The following is a 23081-nucleotide window of genomic DNA, read 5'->3' on the forward strand; positions in this document are numbered from 1 at the left end:
GGGTTGCAGAGGGGAGGGATACTTAAGGACTTTGGAAAGGTCACCGTATACACTGCTATATTTAAAATGGATAACCAACAAAAACCTGTTATATAGCACATGGAACTCTTCTCAATTTTATGTGCCAGCCTGGATGGAAGGGGAGTTTGGGGAAGAAGGGATACATGTATATGTAAAGCTGAGTCCCTTTACTGTTCACCTGAAACTATCAAAACATTGTTAATTGGCTATACCCCAATACAAAATGTTTTTGGTGTTAAAAAAATTAAAAATAAAATTTTAAAAAGAGAAAATGTCAGAAATTCCTTCTTTTTATGGTGTGTGTGTGTGTGTGTGTGTGTGTGTGTAAAATGCCATTTTCTCCATCATCCATAGATAGACACTTAGTTTCCATATCTTGGCTTTTTAAAATAATGCTGCAATGAACACGGGAGTGCAGTATCTTTTTGAAATAGCAATTTCATTAAATTCAGATATAAATCCAGAAGTAGATTGCTTGATAATATGATAGTTCTCTTTTTAATGTTTTGAGGAACTCCCATACTGTTTTCTCGGAGAAGGCAATGGCACCCCACTCCAGTACTCTTGCCTGGAAAATCCCATGGATGGAGGAGCCTGGTAGGCTGCAGTCCATGGGGTCACTAGGAGTCGGACATGACTGAGCGACTTCACTTTCACTTTTCACTTTCATGCATTGGAGAAGGAAATGGCAACCCACTCCAGTGTTCTTGCCTGGAGAATCCCAGGGATGGGGGAGCCTGGTGGGCTGCCATCTATGGGGTCGCACAGAGTCAGACATGACTGAAGCGACTTAGCAGCAGCAGCAGCATACTGTTTTCTACAGTGATTAGACCAATTTAAATTCCCACCAACCATGCACAAAGGCTTCCTTTGCTCCACAACCTCCTCAACACTTGTTCTCTCATCTTTTTGATTGCTGTCATTCTAAAAGATATGAGGGGATATCTCAAGGAGGTTGTGACTTGCATTTATCTGATTAGTGATGTTGAGCATCTTTCATGTAACCTATTGATCACCTATATGTTTTCTTTTCTGGGATTATATTTAGTATGAATCCTGAGATCACCTTTAATTTGCCAGCATATAGAGAAATAAGAGTTGCAGCTAAACCTGAAGTGGTTTTTGTAGGTTCAGGCAAACCTAGGGTCTGGGGTGGAGAATAGCTCCCCCAGGAAGCCTCTCAACATCGGGATCCAATAGAATGCTTTCCATCACCTAGTCCCAACCCAGGCCACACAGCCAGCCTTGTGGTACCTTAACTGGTCATCTGCATTGCCATTTCATTATTGTGGTTTACACTTGGAACACACACTACCTCCTGAAATGCCACCTAAAAAACCAAGTCAACAAATGTCACAGGGGTCTTGGGAAGTAAGAGATGTTCCTTGTACTTCTAAGGAGAAGCGCACCTTCTCAACTTTATAACTGGTGTTTCCTCATCAGCAGCCCTGGTTCTCACTGTGCACAGTCATGGAAGTCACCTATGAACTCTTCCCACCCATATTCATTATATAGTTCTTCAGACCTTGGAAAAGTGGACACATAGGGTGGACTGAGATCCTGCAATTGTGTGTTCAGGGCCCAGTCAGCCCCAAATTTCCAAAATGATTCCCATCAGAGTCACTGACCCCCTGTGTAGTAATCCAATGCCACTTCTGTCTCCAGGAGCTGCCCACACCCGGCCTCTACCCATGGAAGAGACCACCTGCAGGAAGGAGCTGACTCAGAGTCCAGGTCCCAGGAGATTCACTGATAACACTCAGACACAGCCTCTCCTGCCCATGTTGGACATAGGTCTGTGATTGAGCTTAAACACTTCTGAAGGCAACTGTTCTCCATTTCCATTACCCAGCAAGTAGGTGCGTCTCAGGGAGGACTGAAGTAGACTTCTCTTTCCAGTCGCACTTGTGGTCTTCTCCTAAGCTTTTGCTTGTGGACAAAGAATGCCACCTGCCATTTCATATATGATGAATGCTTCAGCCAGAGTTTTCAGCCACTGCAGCTCCTCCAACAGAGCACCCTGAGGGGAATTCAGGATGGAGAAACAGGATACTGGCCCTAGATAGTTAAGATGCGTATCAAAGGAATGGATTCAATAAGCCCAGACTGTTATACCTTCCCATACATAGAAAAGTGTCATAATCACTAATTTGAGATATCTGGTTTTTGTGATTAGCAATAAATTTTTGATGTTTGACTTTTTTTTTTTTTTTTTTTCCCATCAGGGTCTCCTATATACCCTGACTCCTCCCTTACCTCTTTGAAACAGTTCCTCAGAACTATTTGAGATTTCTCCCTGAACTGTAGTTCTCAGTAAGGCCACTATATAAAACGTAATTCTCAACTTTCAGGCTGTGTACATTTTTACAGGAAACAGTTTTGGTGACCATGAAAGGAGCCAGAACTGACTTCTCTCCTTCACCTAACTCTACAAAGAAGCAGAGCCTTGGTACCAACAGAGTCCCCTTTTACAAGATACTTTCTGGAAGACTTCAGACTATGTTGGATTACTCTCTTCTGATTCTCAGATCCTCAATTATTGATTCATGATCCTGACTTTTATATGATGGTTAATAGCAGGCACTTGGCCCCACAGTTGAAAGATTCTGAGGGAGTCCAATTGGAAGACACTGGGACTTACTTAATTGAAAGACACTGAGCAGTCTTGGCTGAGTGGTTAAGTAGGAGGCTGACCTGACCTCTTTCCTCAATTTGGCTGTCTTAATATAAGTGTTTGGGGTAAAAGTGAAAACAACACATGAGCATTTTGCTCCAATTAAGAGGAAGGAGATTCTTCCCAGTTGGTTAGAGTGTTCTCAAGTGACTCAGAGACTGAGGGGAGTGGTGGAGGCAGAGTATTCATACCTTACTGTTGTCCCACGGGGAAACCCACTTAGTAATTAAAAGACTTGCTTGTCCTGGGATGAGGTAGAAGAATTGGACATCAGTCAGCTGAGCACCCACAGCATTTTTAATTGGCTGGAGGGAGCTGCTAAGTCGCTTCAGTCGTGTCCGACTCTATGTGACCCCATAGACGGCAGCTCCCCCATCCCTGGGATTCTCCAGGCAAGAACACTGGAGTGGGTTGCCATTTCCTTCTCCAATGCATGAAAGTGAAAAGTGAAAGTGAAGTTGCTCAGTCGTGTCTGACTCTTAGCCACCCCATGGACTGCAGCCCACCAGGCTCCTCCGTTCGTGGGATTTTCCAGGCAAGAGTGCTGGAGTGGGGTGCCATTGCCTTCTCCGGGCTGGAGGGAGAATCAGAGACAATTCAGAGAGCTGCAGTGTCTTCAGGGTGACACCTAGTGGAGTTAAGCTTGCAAGGAGCACACTGACCCACCACACAGTTTAAGTTTCATCCTTAACAAATACAATTTGATAGTAGGTTTCTCTGGTGGTTCAAATGGTAAAGACTCTGCCTGCAATTCGGGAGACCCGGGTTTGATCCCTGGGTCAGGGAAATAACCTGGAGAAGGGAATGGCTATCCTCTCCAATATTCTTGCCTGGAGAATCCCAGGGACTGTAGCTTCGCAGTCCATGGGATCGCAAAGAGCCAGACACGACTGAGTGACCAACACTTCCTCAGTTCCACTTTAATAGTAAACAGAGTCTCTCAAACAGAGAAAAGAGTGGTGTCAGAAAGCCAAACTGTAACATTCCAGCTTAATTTGTGTCCAATATATATGGAGCATATGCTTGTAAGTATTTACTGGACAGGGGAAATAATACTAAAGGAAATTTCAGCTTGAAAACAGCCAATTTGGGATTCTTTTGATATTCCATAAGTGGTAGCATAATGCTCACAGCTATATACACCAGGCTTGAAAAAAAAATCTTTTTTTCTTTTTTTTTTTCCTTTTCAGAATTCCGACCTTAAAGATACAAAAGCCCTTCTAGAGGGAACTTACATTTCTCTCCCAGTGTCTGTGAGGTGTAAATGTTTTATCTGAACATCTACGGCATTTTTATTTTCCTGAGTTTGAGAGCTTGGTCTCTGCCATCGGAAAGGTACACATATGGTGTATGCTTGGGATTCTGAACAGTCCTTTTGGCTGTACCAATTGTCAGGAGCCTTTCTCATCTTAACCTTTGTTACAGCCACCTGTGCAATGAAGGTACTTTCTTAGATTATTTTTTGGAGCAAACTTGTCAGATTTTGTGAGGATTCCATATAACCTTTGCATTTTCTTGTGAGGATATCTCTTGTGTCTTATAGGTTTAAATCACTACTAAAATAATACTTACAAATGGCCAAAGAGTGGATACATTAAGTTGGAGGAAATTCTAAAATGAAAAATTTTATAGAGAGCTCTCAGCATAAACAACTAATTTATCGGTAACTATGGGAAAGAGTGGCAGAGGATGAGACAGTTGGATAGCATCATGGACTATTGAATATAGAACATGAACTTGGGCAAACTTTGAGAGACAGTGAGAGACAGGGAACCCCGGTGTGCTGCAATCCATAGGGTCGCAAAGAGTCAGACTGAACAACAACAAATGGGAAAAATCAAAATAGAAAGAAAGGGAAAATATATGTATAACTATGGGTGGTTCAGCTGGTAAAGAATCTGCCTGTAATGCAGGAGACCGGGGTTCAATCCCTGGGTCAGGAAGATCCCCTGGAGAATGGAATGGCAACTCACTCCAGTATTCTTGCCTGGAGAATTCCACCGACAGAGAAGCCTGGTGGCCCCCAGTCCATGAGATTGGAAAGAGTTGGAGATGACTGAGTGACTAATACTTTCACTTTCATTAACCTAATAACTCACATATTTTAAAACAAATAAAAAACCAGTTTGGGAAGCCTCACTTATTATTTCAATTTCTCCTCAATTTGTTTCATAGATGCTAAGAAAAACATTAGGCTCATTAATGTTAATTAGATTGATTAACAAGGAAATTTTTTTAAAAAGATAGAAATTCTAAAGACTTCTTGCTGCTGCTGCTGCTGCTAAGTCGCTTCAGTCATGTCCGACACCATAGACGGCAGCCCACCAGGCTCCCCCGGCCCTGGGATTCTCCAGGCAAGAACACTGGAGTGGGGTTGCCATTTCCTTCTCCAATGCATGAAAGTGAAAACTGAAAGTGAAGTCGCTCAGTCATGTCCGACTCCTAGCGACCCCATGGACTGCAGCCCACCAGGCTCCTCCATCCATGGGATTTTCCAGGCAGGAGTAGTGGAGTGGGGTGCCATTGCCTTCTCCGAAAGACTTCTTAACAAGCTGGAAAATTTAAAGGTATTCATCTCCCCAAAATAAAAATCTTTAGATGATCATTAAGACACGGAATAAGGAAAACAAATGTTAATGGGGGTTAAAATGTTCTGACACAACACTTTCCAAGGTGGGATGGGTAAAAGGGAGACACCTACGTTAAATGACCTCATACAATTCTGCTCTAATCATTCAGGTTTAAATATGCACATATACACTGGCTGAATCCCTGGCAACTTTTTATACAAAAACAGATAAAGTGGTCAGTGGATAAAACGAAAGGAAAGCTTCTAGGACTCCTTATAAAACCAAGGCTTGTTGATAGGGTCCTAATGGAATCGGAAATTAAAGTTGTAAACTTGAAAAAAATGGAGATAAAATTTCATTAAAAATTGTGTACTTAAAATAGGCTATATATAAGATGGCTATATCTCTTTTCCCTTATTATATTATGGAATAGACATTATATCTCATTAGGAATTGCTTCCTTAGTATAAGGCAGAACCTGTGAATCTGCCCCTCAGAAAGATTAGTTGAAAACACTAAAGGAAACTGATGTTACCTGAACCTGCCCAATACAAAGTAAAAATTAGAGAGCAAATATCCAGGGGCTAATAAAAATAATGATAGAGGGTTCTTTTTGTTGTGGTTGTTCTGGGTTTAACTTGCACAATCAAAAAGAGAGCCTTTGATGAACGCCTTGTGCCAGTTTTGAGGGCATCATAAATTGAACTCTCAAATTCTAGAATGTAGAACTCTTGACTTTCAGTTTACTTAGAAATCTTCTCACTTGCATATAAAAAAGAAAGTTAATGACTATATGGTTTGAAAAATCAATCATTTCACATCATTTCCCTGGCAGATCAGTTCTTCAGGGAAATAGAAGCAACTGCTTTGTTTTGCATCTCTGCAAATCCGAGAAATAAACACAGCACACAATAATCTGAGGCTGAACTCTATCAACTCAATCAAGTAAAACCTAAAACTAGTTGAGGAGTAAAAAGGTGGGAAAAGAGGCCTTTTTAAACTGCTGGAAAGGCTCCCTTACCCCAAATCTAATTCATAGCCTCTTAAAGGATTGTCAAGCAAAAATACAAAATCTTAAAAAAGTTTTTCCCCCCCAAAAAAAAAGAAAAAAAAAGTTTTTCCCACATAGTAAAGCCTTAGTCATCTGAGAAAAAAATTTTTTAACTTTTTCCAAATGTTATTTATAAATGGTAAATTAACATTGTAATACCTGATTCATAACTGTTGAATTGAAGCTATGAGTTCTCTAGTTTTGTCTGTTTATATATTCTACGTACATTATACATATGATATATCTCTACCTCTAGTTAATATTAAGATAAATAAATTTATAATAAACCTAAAAGTATGTACAAAGTAAATATTTTAAATATGAAGGAAACTGAGTAAGAATTTTAGGTTTATGTGACCTAAGAAATATTCAGTGACTATTCAGAAATATTCAACCCATTAAAATAATATCTGATATTAAATCTAGTTTAAAATTGTTGGTTTAATCAACACAGACATGCCTTAGTTCTTTTTTAGCTTTTTATTCTATATTGGAGAATAGCCAATTAAAAGTTGTGAAAGTTTCAAGTGGACAGCAAAGGAATTCAGTCATACATACACATGTATCCATTCAATCCCCAAACTCCTGTTCTATCCAAGCTACCACATAATGCTGAGCAGATTTTCCTGTGCTATACAGCAAGACCTTGTTGATTATCTATTTTAAATATAGCAGTATGTGCCTGTGAATCCCAAACTCCCTATCTCTTTCCCCCATTATTCCCCCTGTAAGATCAACTCTGAGTCTGTTCCTATTTTGAAAATAAGGTCATTTGTATCATTTCTTTTAAATTCTGCATATATGGGATGTCATATGATGGTTCTCTTTCTCTGTCTAACTTACTTCCCTTAGAAAGACATGCCTTACTTTTATTGTTCCTAGGTTTTCTGAAGGTCAATAAGTTCATGTTAGTTCTATTGCAGAGTTTGCCAGCAAGAGAAAATAACTTGGCAAAATGATGATATTTTCTTAATTTATAGAGTAAAGGTAGTATTTTTCAGGTAAATGTTAGAAATAATTATGTTTTGGGTATGTCTATCTAAAACAGTTTCTCCAGATTTTTGATAACTTAAAACTTTAGAATTTTGCAAAATTAAGTTAAATGATCGTTATTCACTGAGTATCCATTCAAGTAACATAAAATACAGAAACATTAATTGCTAATGAGGTCCTGGTTTATTTAATTTTGTCTTCTTACCCAAGGAAATCTAAAGATTTTGGAGTTTATTAAACACATTAAGCCCGGAGAAGGCAATGGCACACCACTCCAGTACTCTTGCCTGGAAAATCCCATGGACGGAGGAGCCTGGTGGGCTGCAGTCCATGGGGTCGCTAGAGTCGGACACGACTGAGCGACTTCACTTTCACTTTTCACTTTCACACATTGGAGAAGGAAATGGCAACCCACTCCAGTGTTCTTGCCTGGAGAATCCCAGGAACGGGGAAGCTTGGTGGGCTGCTGTCTATGGGGTCGCACAGAGTTGGACACGACTGAAGCGACTTAGCAGCAGCAGCAAACACATTAAGGAATGAAACTCTGCTATGAGAAAATACATGGTTCTAGAGGCTACAATCTCTTCATGGCTGCTCCAGCAGAGTGCAGCCGCTGTTCCTTACCTTGGACGAGGGGTATCTCCTCACTGCCGCTCTTCCTAACCTTTAACGTGGGATAGGTCCTCTAGGCCCTCCTGTGCCCGCGAAGCCACCGCTCCTTGGACGCGGGGTAGCTCCTCTCCGCCGCCGCCCCTGACCTCGGACGTGGGGTAGCTCCTCCCGGCCGCCGTCCCTGACCTCGGACGCGGGGTAGCTCCTCCCGGCTGCCGCCCCTGACCTCGACGAGCAGTAGCTCCTCTCGGCCGCCGCCCCTGGCCTCCGACGCGGGGTATCTCCTCTAGGCCGCCGCCCCTGGCCCCCGACGCGGGGTAGCTCCTCCCGGCTGCCGCCCCTGACCTCGACAAGGAGTAGCTCCTCCCGGCCGCCATCCCTGACCTCGGACGCGGAGTAACTCCTCCCGGCCGCCGCCCCTGGCACCCGACGCGGGGTAGCTCCTCCCGGCCGCCGCCCCTGACCTCGACGAGGGGTAGCTCTTCCCGGCCGCCATCCCTGACCTCGGACGCGGGTTAGCTCCTCCGGGCCGCCGCCCCTGGCCTCCGACGCGGGGTATCTCCTCTAGGCCGCCGCCCCTGGCCTCCGACGCGGGGTATCTCCTCTCGGCCGCCGCCCCTGGCTTCCGACGCGGGGTATCTCCTCTAGGCCGCCGCTCCCGGCCTCCGACGCGGGGTAGCTCCTCTAGGCCGCCGCCCCCGGCCTCCGACGCGGGGTAGCTCCTCTAGGCCGCCGCCCCCGGCCTCCGACGCGGGGTAGCTCCTCTAGGCCGCCGCCCCCGGCCTCCGACGCGGGGTATCTCCTCTAGGCCGCCGCCCCCGGCCTCCGACGCGGGGTATCTCCTCTAGGCCGCCGCCCCTGGCCTCCGACGCGGGGTAGCTCCTCTAGGCCCCCGCCCCTGGCCTCCGACGTGGGGTATCTTCTCTAGGCCGCCGCCCCTGGCCTTGGACGCGGGGTAGCTCCTCTCGGCCACCGCCACTAACCTCGGACGCAGGGTAGCTCCTCCTGGCCGCTGCCCCTGGCCTCGGACATGGGGTTGGTCCTCCCGGCCGCTGCCCCTAGCCTCGGGTGTTGGGGAGCTCCTCCCGGCCGCCACCCCTGGCCTCGGGCATGGGCACGTGGGGTAGCTCCTCCCAGCCGCCACCCCTGACCTCGGACGTGGTGTAGCTCCTCTCAGTCACCCCTGACCTCGGACGCGGGGTAGCTCCTCCCGCCGCCGCCCCTGACCTCGGACGCGGGGTAGCTCCTCCCGGCCGCCGCCCCTGGCCTCGGATGCAGGGTAGCTCCTCCCGGCCACCGCCCCTAGCCTCGGGTGTGGGGTAGCTCCTCCCGGCCACCACCCTGGCCTCGGACACTGGGTAGCTCCTCCTGGCTGCCGCCCCTGACCGCGGGCGCAGGGTAGCTCCTCCCTGCCGCCGCCCCTGGCCTCAGACACGGGGTTGGTCCTCCCGGCCGCCGCCCCTAGCCTCCGGTGTGGGGTAGCTCCTCCCGGCCGCCACCCCTGGCCTCGGGCATGGGCGCGTGGGGTAGCTCCTCCCAGCCACCACCCCTGACCTAGGACGCGGTGTAGCTCCTCTCAGCCGCCCCCTGACCTCGGGCACGGGGGTAGCTCCTCCCAGCCACTGCCCCTAACCTCAGACTTGGGTAGCTCCTCTCGGCCGTTTCTGCGCCGTAGCAGCCTGGCACTCTCTGCCACTGCCCCTGACCTCAGATGTGGGGTGACTCCTTTGGCCACCGCCCTTTGGGCATGGGGTACTCCCGGCTTCTGCCCCTGACCTCGGACATGGGGTAACTCATCTTGGCCGCTGCCCTTCAGGCATGGGGTCCTCCTGGCTTCTCCCCTGACCTCGGACGTGGGATAGCTCCTCTCAGCCGCGCTTAGTCTGCTGGTCACAGCCACCCACTGGTCAATCTAATCACACTAGGACCACAGCCTTGTCTAACTCAATTAAACTAAGCCATGCCCGTGGGGCAATCCAAAACAGTGGGTCATGGTGGAGAGATCTGACAGAATGGGGTCCACTGGAGAAGGGAATGGCAAACCAGTTCAGTATTCTTGCCTTGAGAACCCCATGAACAGTATGAAAAGGCAAAATGATAGGATACTGAAAGAGGAACTCCTCAGGTCAGTAGGTGCCCAACATGCTACTGGAAATCAGTGGAGAAATAACTCCAGAAAGAATGAAGGGATGGAGCCAAAGCAAAAATAATACCCAGTTGTGGATGTGACTGGTGATGACAAGGTCTGATGCTGTAAGGAGCAATATTGCATAGGAACCTGGAATGTCAGGTCCATGAATCAAGGCAAATTGGAAGTGGTCAAACAAGAGATGGCAAGAGTGAATGTCGACATTCTAGGAATCAGCGAACTAAAATGGACTGGAATGGGTGAATTTAACTCAGATGACCATTATATCTACTACTGCAGGCAGGAATCCCTCAGAAGAAATGGAGTAGCCATCATGGTCAACAGAAGAGTTCGAAATATAGTACTTGGATGCAATCTCAAAAACGACAGAATGATCTCTGTTCGTTTCCAAGGCAAACCATTCAATATCACAGTAATCCAAGTCTATGCCCCAACCAGTAACGCTGAAAAAGCTGAAGTTGAACGGTTCTATGAAGACCTACAAGACCTTTCAGAACACTCAAAAAAGATGTCCTTTTCATTATAGGGGACTGGAATGCAAAAGTAGGAAGTCAAGAAACACCTGGAATAACAGGCAAATTTGGCCTTGGAATACGGAATGAAGCAGGGCAAAGACTAATAGAGTTTTGCCAAGAAAATGCACTGGTCATAGCAAACACCTTCTTCCAACAACACAAGAGAAGACTCTACACATGAACATCACCAGATGGTCAACAACGAAATCAGATTGATTATATTCTTTGCAGCCAAGGATGGAGACGCTCTATACAGACAATAAAAACAAGACCAGGAGCTGACTGTGGCTCAGATCATGAACTCCTTATTACCAAATTCAGACTTCAATTGAAGAAAGTACGGAAAACCACTAGACCATTCAGGTATGACCTAAATCAACTCCCTTATGATTATACAGTGGAAGTGAGAAATAGATTTACGGGCCTAGATCTGATAGATAAGGTGCCTGATGAACTATGGAATGAGGTTCGTGACCTTGTACAGGAGACAGGGATGAAGACCATCCCCATGGAAAAGAAATGCAAAAAAGCAGAATGGCTGTCTGTGGAGGCCTTACAAATAGCTGTGAAAAGAAGAGAAGTGAAAAGCAAGGAGAAAAGGAAAGATATAAGTATCTGAATGCAGAGTTCCAAAGAATAGCAAGAAGAGATAAGAAAGCCTTCCTCAGCGATCAATGCAAAGAAATAGAGGAAAACAACAGAATGGGAAAGACTAGAGATCTCTTCAAAAAAAATTAGAGATACCAAGGGGACATTTCATGCAAAGATGGGCTCTATAAAGGACAGAAATGGTATGGACCTAACAGAAGCAGAAGATACTAAGAAGTGGTGGCAAAAATACACAGAAGAACTGTATGAAAAAGATCTTCACGACCAAGGTAATCACAGTGGTGTGATCACTCACCTAGAGCCAGACATCCTGGAATGTGAAGTCAAGGGGGCCTTAGGAAGCATCATTATGAACAAAGCTAGTGGAGGTGATGGAATTCCAGTTGAGCTATTTCAAATCCTGAAAGATGATGCTGTGAAAGTGCTGCACTTAATATGCCAGCAAATTTGGAAAACTCAGCAGTGGCCACAGGACTGGAAAAGGTCAGTTTTCATTCCAATCCCAAAGAAAGGCAATGCCAAAGAATGCTCAAACTACCACACAATTGCACTCATCTCACATGCTAGTAAAGTAATGCTCAAAATTCTCCAAGCCAAGCTTCAGCAATATGTGAACCGTGAACTTCCTGATGTTCAAGCTGGTTTCAGAAAAGGCAGAGGAACCAGATATCAAATTGCCAACATCTGCTGGATCATCAAAAAATCAAGAGAGTTCCAGAAAAACATCTATTTCTGCTTTATTGACTATGCCAAAGCCTTTGACTGTGTGAATCACAAGAAACTGTGGAAAATTCTGAAAGAGATGGGAATACCAGACCACCTGACCTGCCTCTTGAGAAACCTATATGCAGGTCAGGAAGCAACAGTTAGAACTGGACATGGAACAACAGACTGGTTCCAAATAGGAAAAGGAGTACATCAAGGCTGTATATTGTCACCCTGCTTATTTAACTTCTATGCAGAGTACATCATGAGAAACGCTGGACTGGAAGAAACACAAGCTGGAATCAAGATTGCCGGGAGAAATATCAATATCCTCAGATATGCAGATGACACCACCCTTATGGCAGAAAGTGAAGAGGAACTCAAAAGCCTCTTGATGAAAGTGAAAGTGGAGAGTGAAAAAGTTGGCTTAAAGCTCAACATTCAGAAAACGAAGATCATGGCATGTGGTCCCATCACTTCATGGGAAATAGATGGGGAAACAGTGGAAACAGTGTCAGACTTTATTTTGGGGGGCTCCAAAATCACTGCAGATGGTGACTGCAGCCATGAAATTAAAAGACGCTTACTCCTTGGAAGGAAAGTTATGACCAACCTAGATTGCATATTCAAAAGCAGAGACATTACTTTGCCAACAAAGGTCCGTCTAGTCAAGGCTATGGTTTTTCCTGTAGTCATGTATGGATGTGAGAGTTGGACTGGGAAGAAGGCTGAGTGCTGAAGAATTGATGCTTTTGAACTGTGGTGTTGGAGAAGACTCTTGAGAGTCCCTTGGACTGCAAGGAGATCCAACCAGTCCATTCTGAAGGAGATCAGCCCTGGAATTTCTTTGGAAGGAATGATGCTAAAGCTGAAACTCCAGTACTTTGGCCACCTCATGCAAAGAGTTGACTCATTGGAAAAGACTCTGATGCTGGGAGGGATTGGGGGCAGGGGGAGAAGGGGATGACAGAGGATGAGATGGCTGGATGGCATCACTGACTCAATGGACGTGAGTCTGAGTGAACTCCGGGAGTTGGTGATGGACAGGGAGCGCTGATGTGCTGGGATTCATGGGGTTGAAAAGAGTCGGACATGACTGAGCGACTGAACTGAACTGAACTGAGAGGGTACAAGATAGATACCTTATTTTGCCAATGAGGATTGTTGGTGTGTTCAAAATTCCTTGCTTCTTGGCTTCTGCTGGAGATTTGGGTCTTTAAGAGTTGAGAATTCTAACTGAAATACGTAATTAAAGCTACAAGAAATATTAAGGGAAACATTTCAGTGTGCAAGGAAAGTAAGATGTGTGTTTTCAGCCAAAAGAAAAAGAAAAAAGATATGGGGAATAGAAATGTATTTTTTTTAAAAGGAAAGAAAGTTATTTTGTACTAAAGCTGGTTGTTTCTCGACAGGAAAGAGAATAAAGAATAGACTACTATACATACAGAAAGCCGTGTAAAGTTTATAAACAGAGACCCCTAAGAAAAGATTTTTGTACAAAGTGAGGGTGTAATCAGATTGAATTTAATTAAGTAAATGAAGTTTGTCATTGAGAGTGGGCTGGTACAGGTCTGCATTTTACTGTTCTCTTTCTGTTAAGAGAACAGAGGATTTTTTGTTTGTTTTTTAAGTTGAATTATTTTTTTATAACAGACTGTGAGCTTCTTTGCTTTCTAATAATCTGTATTTGCCTTAAAAAATCTTCTATTGTCATGTTGGTTGAATGAATAAATATTGTTTCACAGTGACCTATGCTTCTCTATGACCACATTTGATACATTTGGATACCTTTGACATATTTTCCCATGTCAAATTCTAAATAAATTTCTTTTGACCTCTAGGTAACTTTGAGCTGCTTCCAAAGGCCCCAGAAAAGTCCCAAAGAGAAATATTAAACACATTAAATGTATTTGGTATGCTAATTCCGTGGAAACATCACATAGGTGGTGGTAAACCCTTCTTGGGTTATATTGTGTGGGTGCTGCTGCTGCTACTGCTGCTAAGCCGCTTCAGTCGTGTCCGACTCTGCAACCCCGTAGACGGCAGGTCACCAGGCTCCCCCATCCCTGGGATTCTCCAGGCAAGAACACTGGAGTGGGTTTCCATTACCTTCTCCAATGCATGAAAGTGAAAAGTGAAAGTGAAGTCACTCAGTTGAGTCCGACTCTTCGTCCATGGGGTTTTCCAGGCAAGAGTACTGGAGTGTAAGTGTCATTCATACAGTTAGTCGCTCAAGTTGTGTCTGACTCTTTGCGACCTGCCAGGCTCCTCTGTCCATGGGATTCTCCATGCAAAAATACTGGAGTGGGTTGCCATTTCCTTCTTCAGGGTATCTTGCTGACTCAGGGATCGAACCCGAGTCTCCTATGTTGGCAGGCGGGTTCTTTACTGTCTGAGCCACAGGGAAGCCTGTCATTAATACAGATATTCTAAAATATATGTGGACTTTCTAAAAACCTGATATGTGCTGGTACAATGTTATCAGTCATAATTCTAGTTCTTATCTTGAAATGTTGTGTGTCACCGAAATACCCAAGTTTCCTTTCAATTGCATCATAATCAGATCTTTAATCCTACCACTTGAAGTCTTTTGTTATTTATCAACAATAATTGTTTTGCTCTGATACTTTTATAAAAGGAAAATCTTTGAAAAGATTCATAAAGAGAACTTTTAGGCAAATATAAATTTCTGGTGATTTTAGACCATTCCATTGAACTGGGTAAGAAATTATAAAACTAATGGAAAACCTGATGACTTCATTCAGATCAATAGGAAATAATTGGGAATGGAATGAATGAACTGAAAATATGATTTATAATTTTATGATTTATTTTGAAATACATTGGCTTTTTGTATTTCTTTTCCAGAAAATCTTTCCTCTTTGCTAACTATGACTTACAACAAGTTGATAAATTATTCTTTTGTAAACAACAGTGAAGCATTTATCCACTTCTCTCTTCCTGATACTTTAGAATTGGGCTTCTCCATCTGACTCCCATCTGGACTTGATGGTTTATTACAACCAGATTATAATTAGTTATGCTAACCATTGTGTTAATTTATTCTCTCTTGCCGTTTTCAACTTATTTCTACCTTGTGCTTCTGCTGTACTCAGACTTTATTAATATTATTAGTAGTATTACTTATATCTTGTCTATTTTATAAGGCTGTCATCTGTCACATTACTCAATCGTTAACCAGGCCTCCAACAAAGTAATGATGACTGTGTGCTCAGTTGCTTTATTTGTGCCCAACTCTTTGAGACTCTATGGACCATAGCTCACCAGACTCCTCTGTTCATGGGATTCTCCAGCCATGAATACTGGAGTGAGTTGACATGCTTTCCTCCAGGGGATCTTCCCTACCCAGGGATCGAATCCAGGTCCCTGAATTGCAGATTCTTTTATCACTGAGCCACCAGGGAAGCCCTGCGTGTGTGTTAGTCACTTAGTCATGTCCAGCTCTTTGTGATCCCATAGACAGCAGCCCACCAGGCTCCCCCGTCCCTGGGATTCTCCAGGCAAGAACACTGGAGTGGGTTGCCATTTCCTTCTCCAATGCATGAAAGTGAAAAGTGAAAGTGAAGTCGCTCAGTCGTGTCCAACCCTCACAACCCCATGGACTACAGCCTTCCAGGCTCCTCCATCCATGGGATTTTCCAGGCAAGAGTACTGGAGTGGGGTGCCATTGGTTTTCACTGAGGATCCCTTTATTTCTGACCATTTCTTAACAACCTTAACAACATTTCAGTCAACTCAGGTATGACTCTAACAAGAGTATCTCAAGCCCTTTTCCCTCAAAGAAATTTAGGTTCACATTTCCAACTGTATAGGATACATGGCCCCCAAAGTCATATCAAGTCCCCAAGCCAACATTTCTGCCTGCAATCCTGCACCTTTACTGGATCACCTTAACTTTTCCCACTTGAAGTAAACAGATGTGAAAAACCATTGATCTCTGCTCCTATACAATGCCACTGTAGCCTCATTTTAGTTTCCAAGGAAGCTTTTGATAGAGGCATCAAATAGGCAGAACTATTGCAGTGGTCGGTAATAGGCTCCATGTGATAGAGCATGTCATCACTGCAGTGAAGAAAGGGGCTGGAGCTAAGCCAGATGGTCCTGGGCTGTCCTAAGACTTTCAGAATCGCCTTCAACCCAGCCTGAAGCTGAGCAAATCTCCCTTGGAGTAAAACTCCTTGAGACCTATAACTCTCCCGAGGGGCAGAATAAAATTCTTTACTTAAATTGGGCAGCCCAGCAGTATGGAGAAGCAGCTTCTCCGTGGCAGCCATGGATAGGATGTTCCCTCACAGACTGAGGACCAGAGCTGGAAGCAGAGGCTCAGGGCAGGCAGGATGGCCTCAAGTTGGGAGTCCAAGATCTCACAGTCATCTAAGCCCAGTTCCAGGACAGTGGCTGCTACTTTCTCCAGCCGAATTTGAAGGATCACAGGCCTAGAGTTGGTCACAATGACCCCACTCAGATCCAGGCCCTTTAGCTGACTGATGCTCGGACACTGGGACAGATGGATCAAGTCTGATTCCGTGAGCAGGCAGTGCATTATTGCGAGGTTTTCCAAGCTGGTCTTCAGGCACCTGAGGAGAAATCTAGAAATTAGGTCTGAGAAATCGGGGAGTCAAGTGACCTCCAGGTGGGAGACAAATGATTTGACTAAAGTCAAGGTCTTTCTAACCACCTTCAAGTCAGCACCCAGGATGTCGTCTCATTTTAGCCTGAGTCCCTTCACTTTCACTGTATGACCAGGTCAAATTCCCAGAATCTGGAAAATTCTTTTCCTCATCTCTCAAGCAGAGTACAACATATTCCACTTCTTTAAGAGGATGAATCAAGATAATGGATTTTCTATAACAAGCTCATAGAAGAGCCTGACACCTTGTCTCAATAAAGAGTAGACATCACTGAATTGTTTTATTGGGGGGGAAGAAAAAATTCTCTCAAACCAGGCTTTTCTTCAATCATTTCTTGGTCCGAAGGCTTCCTTATCTCTTGGTCAGATAAGGCACCTCAGTGACATGAATAGAGAACCAACCTAGGCAAAACCCACAACATTAGCTAAGGTTGACAGTTAGCAGGGGCTCACTTACATCCCTGCATCATCTGTAAATCACCTACAGATTTTTACTATCCTTTTGGCTCCCATCATTTCCAGAATCTTTATTAAGACATATGGAGCAGAAAACAATCTTTTGAAGGCAGGCGATATGAGACAGGCTCATTGTGGTCCCGAAGCTAGTGAGCATAGAGCTTCTCTTTAAAAACATTAAAGTCTAATGTGGTCTCTCCGTCTTTCACTTTCCTATGTTCTTAAATCATCTGAACACAGATATCCCTTCCTAAGGCAGAAATGACAAACCCTCCATCAGCAGATATGAACTCCCCAATCTGTAGCGCCTTAGTAGTGTGTCCCTTTCCAGAGTCTGGATCCAAGTTTGGCCTCCTACCTTGATTTCTGTGGTCGTGTGATACCACACTTCAGGATAGAGCTGCAGAGGACAACATGCAAATAACATGCTAGCGTGGTGTTCACTGTTACTTGGTCAGTGGTGCCAGTCTCACCTTAGCATCTGGTCCAGATGGCCACTGAGGAAGGAGGGACATTCCATAGAGAGATCCTGGAGGTGGTGCAGCTTGAGGAACCGAGAGGTAAATTGGACAACCTTCTGCTCCTGCTCCTCAAAGGCAGACACAAGAATGGGGGAGAGGATGAGTCTCTGTACGCTCTGCATCTGACCCAGGAGAGGAGCAAACAGGGTCAGGGTGGACAGCTGCCAGATGCAATTCACTTGCACCTCCTGGAGACTGCTGCTGCTGCTGCTGCTAAGTCACTTCAGTCATGTCCGACTCTCATCAAATGCAGAAACTTCATAAGGCTTTTGATGGGGATTGAATCAATAGTCAGCTTCTTACAGCACAGGTATATCAAATCTTTTCTATCTGCCATCCACAAGATGAGGCAGGTGAGGAATTCACCCATGGTCCTTTCCTTGAGACAAAGTTCTATGAACACCTCCAAGGGAGCCAAGGGTATTCCTTTCCTTAAACTGTCCTCAGACATTGGTGCCATCAGTGAGCTTGAGGACCCATGGTCCATGTCTCCAGATCACATGCTCCAGCAGTTCTGGCCAGTATTCCTTAAATCCAGCACCTGCAGTTTGCACCTCCTAATGGGAAACAGTAGATTGAGTGGGATGGTTTAAGATACATATTGAATGAAACCACAGTCTCCAAATTGAGGCAATACTCGGACTTCCTACTTGTGCTTGTACTTCACCATTCTAACATCAGCAGCTGCCTTGTCCTCTTCCCTCTCTGCCCCACCTTCCTCTGTCTCCTTTTCCCCTTCCATCCTCCACTTTAGATAGCTTTTCAATTTCCACTATCTTTAGCATCCCTGGGAGGAAATGGGGGTATATTCTCCTAGGCTCTCCTGCATCTTAGGCACTCCTACACTTCCTGAAAGCATTTCCCAAAGTGAGCTCAACTATGGCCAAGTCTCTGTGTTTCTTCGTTGGCATCATCAGAAGCCTTTGGTTCATTCCTTGGCCATCCACTCTCCCTGACACCAGCAGTCTCTTCAGAGAAGTCTTTAAACTTGCCAATGTACCTGGATCAGACTCACCTTAGGTGAACCTTGTGGGTAAGCAAGGCATTAAGTCCATCCAGGATTGCTTCTAAAGTTCCCTTGTGAGGCATGTGCATCAGGCCCCCCAGAGGCAGATGGACAAAGGGCAAGGCTCGCACCATGGCCTTCAGAGTCTCTGGGTGTCTCCCATAGAAGGCCTTCTTAAACTTGGCAGGAAGAGCTCAGTGGACAGAAACTCCAGAGCAGCGATAGCCGAGGCTTCATCCTTCAGCAGGCTCCCTGCTGCTAGTTACAGGAGTCTAAGTGGGGTCTGGACACTCATTCTGACTCTCCTTCAAAAGGAAATCTGTGAAAACTGTCAGGGAACAAGGTATACTTCTTAGGCCAAGCAGGAACACACATTAGTCTGTTTCCCAGCCTTCAGAGGAACAAACTCAGGGCCAAAGTCACTGCTCTGACAGGGGTGGAAGAGCCTCAAGTTTTCCCAGTTCCACTCTAAGCTCAGTGGACACAATGCCGTAACCCTGCCTCTCCTGGCATCAGAACAAGTATCCCACAAGTACCGAGGAGGGAGAAAGGTAACCACTGTTCATCTCCTTCCACTGTTTTGTGAGTTATGTCCCACTGAGAAGTGGGTACAAAGGAACCTGAAACCTGATCCCCATCTTTTTGCAGGTAAAACTTTCAGTCCATCACTTAGGGCCATAACTCTGGGAAGGGAGCTATCATGTGGACCAATGCAGCCTCTTTCCTCAGTTTCCAGTTAATCTGGCCCGTAAAGATTAATAAGATAGCTCTAAAATGAATGCCATTTGTGCACCAAGTATTTTTTAAAATGTATTAGATGTCAAGAAATAAATTTCAAACAGATAGGTTGTTTTCCTTAAAAAGAATATCTGCTTGGTTAAGATATTTTAAATGATATAAACCAAAGTCCAAATCAATATTCTGGGGATTACAGCAACAGTAAACTGAAAGGCAAAACCAAAGCCTTAAATCTGTTCATCTGAAAAGAAAGAAAAAGAAAAACTCAAAAAAAGAAAAAGAAAAACTCTCCCTTCCATCCAGAGTTGCCTGTCACCATTTGAGACCTGCAGACCGTGGATAAAACGAGAGTGTCCTTTTATGAGGCTGATAACTTACCAGCTGTGCTATGGTTGGTGGGGTGCTCAGATCTTAGATCTGGTAGAGAACCCAGGAGTCACTCCAGAGGGAGAAATCTCTGCATCTCTTCTTCAATGCCTGAGGTTTTTATAGGCCTTTCTAATCACATTGTCCCTCTTTCCAACTGTTTACACCTAATCAGAGACAAATGCATCATTAGATTCCAGAGTGTCCATCATGTTAATCCTGATTAGATCTTAGCCTATATCCAGGTGAAGTGATTGAATCAGATATTCATTCAGGAAAGAGTATGGAGAAGGGATGGATTCAAAGAATAATTCATTGATTCACTCCACAAATCTTGATTGAGTTTCACTAACAGGAATAGTTTCAGCCTTGAGTGTAAGAGACAAAGAAGGGTTTAAACAGTTTCTGAGATTATAAATAAAAACCAAAATGAAAATTATCATTATTGAGGGATTTTTGGCCATATCAAAATTATGAAACTGTTCCAGAATTGAAATAGTTTCCAGACAGTTGTGTCATTCCCCAAAGAAGCATCACAAAGTTGTCCCCATATCAGAATGTCAATTAGGTGTTATGTAGGTAACATAGTAGATTGTGAGCTAATTCAGGAAGCAAAGGAAATGAAATTGGGGTTGTGGTTAGTCCTCCAGAGTTAAGTCAGGCTTCTTGAAAGCAGGTCAGGTCAAAATCACAATGAGAAGTAAGGGTGAGGGCTGGACATTGTGGAGCAGGGCATTCCTAAAGGTGTATTGAATCTTTTCTATCTGCCATCCACTGGCAGAATGACTCAAGTGTGAAGTGTGGCATCACATGACCACAGAAATCAATGTAGGAGGTCAAACTTGGATCTGGACCTTGGAATGACTCAAGATAGTGTATAAAATTGGGTTTATTTTTCTTATTACATTTTTACCAAAAACCCATGTTTTGCAAAACTAAAACAAAAAAGTAATGTGAATTGTATCATTTTAAAAATGTAACACCTTTTATTGTTGTTGTCCAGTCACTCCATCCTTTCTCACTCTTCATGACCCCACGGACTGTGGCACGCCAGGGCTCCCTGTTCCTCACAATCTCCTGGAGTTTGCTCAAGTTCATGTCCATGTAACATCTTTGTTGGGATATAATTTACTACTATGCAGTTCATCTTTTTCCTAATTTAATTTTTATTTCATATTGAGTTATATTTGATTTACAACAGTGTTCATTTCAGATGTATAGGTAATTGATTCAGTTATCCATATACACATATCCATTCTTCATCCCATACAGGTTGAATCTTTTCCTATAAAGGAATATTATAGAATATTGAGCAGAGCTCCTCCTCTACCCAGGACTCTGGCCTGACTTCCAGGTGCAAGAAACCCAGGAGGACTTGAAGGAAACCTACTGTGAACTCAACGGAAGGGAAGGGGACAGGAGATCAACCCTCCCAAAATGTACCCCCAATTGCCAAATGCCTCTGGTCTCCTTGTGGATTTTGGACCCAGGTGGGTTCTGGGTCCTCTCCTACACGAGGCCAGGTACAACTGTCCTGCAACTGAGACTTCTCAAGAGCAGGGACACAGGACTGTGTGAGCACACCTGAGGCAGCGGGGCCCTGACTCTGCACCTGATAGACGGATAGGGCTCACCTGCACTGCAGGCCCTGGGATGGTCCTGGTCTCAGCCCCTCCGTCTCTCCCTCCCAGAGATCCAGAGTCCTGTAGGTGTGGTTCTGCCCTTGATTTCTGTTGATCCCATTGGAAGTTGCCCCAGCATTGCAGTCAGGCCCCAGGTTCTAGAAGAGGATACACTGGTGGGCTGGAGAGAAGGCTCTGAGCTGGCTCATGCTGGGAGAGGGGGCTGGATGCACAGAAAGAAACATTCTAAATGTTTTTGTGTGGGTGTAGATTCCAATTCATTCAGGGAGAACAAAGAAGTAAGATTGCTGCATAGTATGATAACAGCATGTATTACATTTTTATTCCTTGACAATCTCACCTGTTGGCAGAGATTGGCCCATAGGGCAGGAACTGTCTCTCTGCCACCCTGTGGTCCCACAACCGAACATGGACCCTGGTGCCATAGTAAGCGCTTTTAACTGCATAGTGAATGGAAATCATTACCATCAGTTTATAACCAAATGTTACCTTTTCCTGAAATGTAAATTTGGGAAAAATCAATTTTAAATGGCTATCAATAATTTAAAAATTTGGATATGAAAAAAAAATAGCATTTGTGATGAATATATTTGTATATGAAAGAAAACCTGATATGTTTTCCAGGTTTTGCTGGTTTTGCCCAAGTAAGACAGGCCAACACTCAGGGTAAAATATCCCAATAATACATTTAGAACAAGCACCTTCCCTGAAACTCCTCCTCATCCCAGGTTCCCCTCCAGAAAATTGGGGGGGGCAGTGTAGCTTACCTTCTAGACCTCTCTGTGACTTTCTACACATTTATATTAGCATATAGAAATGTCTGCTTTCATCTTTCTTGTAGAAACTGCCATTGTGGTTTTGGTAATCTTGTTTATTTTCACTTGAGGATAGGTCTTAAAGATCTATCCTCATTGATGTCAGCTGGCATCTAGTATTCAATAAAATGAATGTCTCACAGTTTAACCCTTTGCTTATGCATGTACATTTGATTGTGACTTCTTCTTTTTTTTGTTTGTTTTTTTGCTGTTAACACCCACAGACTCCCTAGGTAGTACTAGTGGTAAAGAATCCACCTGCCAATGCTGGAGACACAAGAGACTGGAGTTTGATCCCTGAGTCCAGAAGATGCCCTTGGAGAAGGCAATGGCAACCCACTCCAGTGTTCTTGCCTGGAGAATTTCTTGGACAGAGGAGCCTGGCAGGCTACATCCATGGGGTCATACAGTCCATGGGGTCATAAAGTCCATGGGGATAGTACTTTCACTTTCACTTTAAAGAGGAAACACTTGTCAACTAACTTTTTCATCAATAGGGGAACCCCTTTTATTTGTAATGAACTTTCTTCCAAGATTAGCAGTTTTCAAAATTTTGAGCTCCCCTGCCACCTTGGTTTCTCAGATCTAATTGTGTATTTTCTCCCCAGGTGCCTGAAGACCCCACTGGTAAACCTCACAGTAACTAACTGCTGGCTTACAGAATCAGATTTGATCCATCTGTCCCCGTGTCTGGACATCTGTCATCTCTAAGGCCTGAATCTAAGTGGTGTCACCATGACTGAAATTAGTTCTGGGCTCCTCCAAGCTCTACTGAAGAAACTTGCAGCCACCCTCCAGAAACTGCACTCAGAGCAGTGTGGGATCATGGACTTTTAATTCGATGCCACCCTGCCTGCCCTGAGCAACTGCTTCCAGCCTAAGGCCTTTACCTTCTGTGGGGACCTCCACTCCATGGCCATCTTGGAGAAACTGCTGAGTCACACTGCTGGGCTGCTCAGTTAAAAGGAAGAGTTTTATCCTGCCCC

General features: G+C 44.4%; 1 protein-coding gene across 1 annotated transcript; it reads right to left on the minus strand.

Moving 5' to 3' along the window:
• Positions 1-8207: 8207 nt before the first annotated feature.
• On the minus strand, positions 8208-23015 carry LOC139176282 (PRAME family member 6-like). The gene is given in 8 exon segments (XM_070767685.1): positions 8208-8645; positions 16218-16497; positions 17480-17734; positions 17779-17964; positions 18543-18714; positions 18717-18838; positions 21272-21417; positions 22986-23015. Coding segments are annotated over 8 exon segments (1629 nt in total).
• Positions 23016-23081: the final 66 nt, after the last annotated feature.

The sequence above is a fragment of the Bos indicus genome, chromosome 16 (assembly GCF_029378745.1).
Source record: "Bos indicus isolate NIAB-ARS_2022 breed Sahiwal x Tharparkar chromosome 16, NIAB-ARS_B.indTharparkar_mat_pri_1.0, whole genome shotgun sequence".
Taxonomy (NCBI): Eukaryota; Metazoa; Chordata; class Mammalia; order Artiodactyla; family Bovidae; genus Bos; species Bos indicus.